The sequence below is a fragment of the Leptopilina heterotoma genome, unplaced genomic scaffold, assembly GCF_015476425.1.
Source record: "Leptopilina heterotoma isolate Lh14 unplaced genomic scaffold, ASM1547642v1 Lhet_58, whole genome shotgun sequence".
In the NCBI taxonomy this organism is placed as follows: domain Eukaryota; kingdom Metazoa; phylum Arthropoda; class Insecta; order Hymenoptera; family Figitidae; genus Leptopilina; species Leptopilina heterotoma.
In genome coordinates this window covers 707158-711462 of record NW_025111131.1, presented here as the reverse complement: position 1 = coordinate 711462, position 4305 = coordinate 707158, and the positions used below count along the sequence as shown (strand labels likewise).

Below are 4305 nucleotides of genomic sequence, written 5' to 3'. Positions count from 1 at the left end.
AACAATTGGTGAACACTAATAAAATTACATACAAGTTTATCAAATCTTGAAAGCTCTTAATAATAATTAAATTATGTATTAATTGAAAGCGCCAAAAAAAAAAAAAACACAAAAAAAGTACAAAAAAAAGTAAGCAAAAAGTTATCTTCTAAGAAAAAATCGATAAGACAAATCGATAATTAAATCATCGTTCGGACATCTTTTAAATCAAAAATTATTTACGATTAAAAATTCACATTAAAAGTAATTAATATTATGAAATATATATATTTCTAAATTTAGAATTATTATTAATAAATAAATAATTTCAATTTTAAAATTTTTATAAAAATAAAATTTTGTTTTTTAAAAGAATTTAATACAGAAATTGTTACATCAGGATGTCTAACGGTCAGGAAAGTTAGGGAATTTCTTTGGTCAGGGAAAAGTCAGGGAATGGCAGAGAATTTCATTAAAAGTCAGGGAAATTTCTAAAAATTTATACAAAAATTAAAATTTGTTGTGATTTAAAAATTTTTTTAATCTAACAAAACTTAGAAGATTTTTATTACCGTTTTTTTTCTATCATTAGATATTAATTTATTGTTAAATATGTCAGTTACCATATTTTTGTCTCAAGAAAGCAAAAATAAAATTAGTAAAAGGTCAGGGAAAAAGTCAGGGAAAAGTCAGGGAATTTTTTTCTAAATCCTTGTTAGACACCTTGTATATAGTTATGATTTATTATTTAAATAATAAAAATAAAATTTTGTATTTTAAAGAATTTAAGATAGAAAAAAATTTTATAGTTATGATTAAATAGTACATAGAATAAATAAATAACAATTGAAAATAATTTTTAACTTTTATTGAATTCAGAAACAATTCTTGAAAAGTAATACAATATTTATTGAATAAAAATTAAATAAAATTGAATATTAAATTAATTTAACAATAGGTTTATTGCATTTCAAAATTTCAGGATATTTCATTTTTTTGTTATCAATTAATTTTATGCTGCTCGTGTTGTCAATTGATAGATATATATCAATTTCTCATCTTCTAAAAAAGATAACAAAATTATTATAATTATTATAATTATTATAATTATAATAATTATATAATTATAATAAAAATTATTGCAACAACAATTGCTTAGTAAAAATTTATAATTTAATTAAAAAATTTTTGTATACAATAAATATTAATTGAAATTTAATTGAAGCGTTTTGTGCAGAAACCGCATAAGCCCATTTTTTTCGAAAATCACTTTTTTATTGAAAATTTATATTTAAATGAATATAATGCAAAAAGCCGAATTAAAAAAAATTTCAACATTTACGAGAAAAACAGTTTTTATTGAGTTCTAAACAATTTCGAATTTTGGACTTATGCTGTTTTTGCACAAAACGCTTCAATTAATTTATTTAAAATTAAAATTATATAAAATATTATATAACAATTATTATTGCAACAATAATTGCTTAGTAAAAATTTCTAATTTAATTTCAAAAATTTTTCATACAATAAATATTAAATAAATTTTTATTAAATAAAAAATATTTAAGTAAAAAATAATCGAAAATGAAATAGAAAAATTTTCATATATTTTATTACATTTACTTGTGAATTTTAAAATCATAATAATATATAATAACAATTATTGCAACAATAATTGCTTAGTAAAAATTTATAATTTAATTACAAAAATTTTAATATATATAATATATATTGGTAATTATTATTATAATTAATTAATTATATTTTCAATTTAGTGTTATATATTCGAGTAGGAAATCGCTCAAAAAATCGAAAACTTCATCAAAAATACAAAGCAAAAATTATTTAAATCAAATATTTTTTCAAATAATAATTTACTTACCTAATTTATTTAATTTTAATTTTTTTAATTTGTTTAATTTAATTTAATAAATTTTTATTATTATTATTATTAATTTATTTATATTTTATTTTTATTATTAATTTCACAATAAATAATTATTGATTCTTTACAGTACATAAAAAAAAATTATTTAAAAATGCGTACAGTAAATAAATAAAAATGAAAAAAATAAATACTTTGATAAAATATTACTTACGTTTCTTTAAACAAAATTATTTTTTTTGTTTTATTATTTCAATTTCAAAGTATATAATAATTTAAATTATTATTATTATTAGTTTATTTACTCTCCCTACAATAGGTAGGGTTCGAGACTCCCAAATACATACATAATAATCTTAACCTATATTTACAAAAATCCTTACAACTAAACATTCTCTAAATACAACTTAACCTAAACTCAACTCTCTCCACGCTCTCAACCTTACGCTCTAAACCTATCGCCAGTGCCGGGCTTCCGTTTCCAGTTCCTTCTATGCCCATGCTGGCTTCGACCCAATTCGCCCACCCTTTTTCAAAAACCTTCTACTCCTTTCTCACCTCTCTTACACCCTTCAGTCATCCACTTTTACCCATACATCTATCCATCCAAGCAAAATCTTCTCACCTCATTCTCAGCCTATCCCTGTCTATCACACTTTACACGCTTCCATCCCTCCACCCGTATCCTCCCTCACAACATACTTTACCCCATCCACCCAAATACAATCTTTACCCATTCTTACCTGTTTTCCATTCACTCTCTCCGTCCACGCTCTTTCTCTCAATAGCCATAACATTCTTCTCTCTCTCCAACATCTATCCTCATCTATTCTTATTACACTTCCTTTCAGTCTTCCTTTCACCCTCATCACCTCCATTTTCTCTTCCTCACTACCCAACTCCACCAACCATAACTTTGGTACCCCATATTCACCCCTTCCTAACGCTTGTACCATTTTCACTGAGACATTAACCCCCACCCACGCCAACACTTTTTCCACTGCTCTTTTACCCTCCAACTCATCTATTCTTATTACACTTCCTTTCAGTCTTCCTTTCACCCTCATCACCTCCATTTTCTCTTCCTCACTACCCAACTCCACCAACCATAACTTTGGTACCCCATATTCACCCCTTCCTAACGCTTGTACCATTTTCACTGAGACATTAACCCCCACCCACGCCAACACTTTTTCCACTGCTCTTTTACCCTCCAACACACCTACATTCATACCTCTGATCACTACATTCTTTTTCCTTTTTTCATTTTCTACTACATCCACTCGTCTTGACAAATCTCCCATTTTCCACTTTAATCTCTCATATTCACTTCCCTCAACTTTCTCAGTCCCCTCATTCACTTCCTTTATAAATTTTTCCAATCCATTCATTCTTCTCCACATGCTTTCCTTTTCCTTTTTCCACTTACTATCCCATTCATTCCACATTTCCTGCAATTTCTCCAACCTCTCTTCAATTTCCACTATCTCTTTGTCCCTTGATTTCCCATCCTCATACATATCCATCAAATTTCCCTTCACTCTTTTAGCTCCTTCATCCATCGCATCCTTCAACATCCATACTAATTCCAACAAATCCATGCAATCCTCACACGTCATCTTTTTTCCATTCTTTCCTATCCCCCTTTCAAATACTCGCGCCTTTTCCTCATTCTCGCTAACACTACTTGAGTCAAACTCAGCCATTCCAGAAATCTACCTTATCACTCCAATGCTCAAAATTTTTCCACTGTCTCTCTCTTCTCTCTCTCACTTCAAGCAACCTAACCTCACAAAACACACTTTTCTTTTTTACCTTTTTTATCACTCATACATTCACTACTCTATACAAACATACTTTTCCTTTACACTATCGCCAATTACACTACACACTCAACACTCTGCACTACCCACCCTTTTTAAAACCTTTAAATTTCTCAAAAAAATCTTAACTCTTTCCAAACGCGTGTACACCGAAACGGTACCGGAAACGGAAGCCATATAATAATTTAAATCAAATATTTTTTTAATAACATTTTTTTAAATAATAATTGGGTCAGTCCATTATATTTCACCTGAAGCCGTTGCGGCCTATTTTTAAAAAAATCTCATAATTTGTAAAAATGATGTTTAATATCCATAAAATTCATTTTTGAGAATTATTTTATAAAATTTTTTGAATTTAACTTAGAATTATAATTTTTAAGTTGTTGCACAGAAAAAAGGTTAGATTGACAGTTATGAAAATTTAATAAAAAAGCATGGAAATACTTTAGATAATGCAAATTTCTTGATTGATATTTGCTAAAAATGAGCTAATTTACTTGTATAAATAAATTATTATGTAAACATACCCAAAATAATAGATAAAAATTGATTTTAAAATTTACCTATGAAATGTCAAAAGTCACTACATTTTAATTACATTTTTCTAAAAAGTTT

The 4305-nt window shown here is 26.6% G+C and overlaps 1 protein-coding gene across 3 annotated transcripts; it reads right to left on the bottom strand.

Moving 5' to 3' along the window:
- Window positions 1-2164: 2164 nt before the first annotated feature.
- Window positions 2165-3845, bottom strand: LOC122508886. Of its 3 annotated transcripts, none has more exons than XM_043622540.1 (2): window positions 2889-3845; window positions 2165-2690 (listed from the first exon to the last, which is right to left on the bottom strand). In XM_043622540.1, the coding sequence occupies exons 1-2, from the start codon at window positions 3568-3570 to the stop codon at window positions 2515-2517; spliced, it is 858 nt and encodes a 285-aa protein (XP_043478475.1). In that variant the 5' UTR covers window positions 3571-3845; the 3' UTR covers window positions 2165-2514. The 3 variants fall into 3 exon arrangements, with proteins under 3 accessions (XP_043478475.1, XP_043478476.1, XP_043478477.1); XM_043622541.1 differs by having other exon boundaries at window positions 2165-2783; window positions 2982-3845; XM_043622542.1 differs by having other exon boundaries at window positions 2165-2817; window positions 3016-3845.
- Between the last annotated feature and the right edge of the window lie 460 nt (window positions 3846-4305).

Excerpts from the sequence above, each read along its gene's own strand:
- LOC122508886 (XM_043622540.1), bottom strand. The coding sequence starts at position 3,570 with ATGGCTGAGTTTGACTCAAGTAGTGTTAGCGAGAATGAGGAAAAGGCG. Across the intron at positions 2,691-2,888 it reads AGGAAGTGTAATAAGAATAG|ATGAGGATAGATGTTGGAGA; the intron begins ATGAGTTGGAGG and ends TAATAAGAATAG.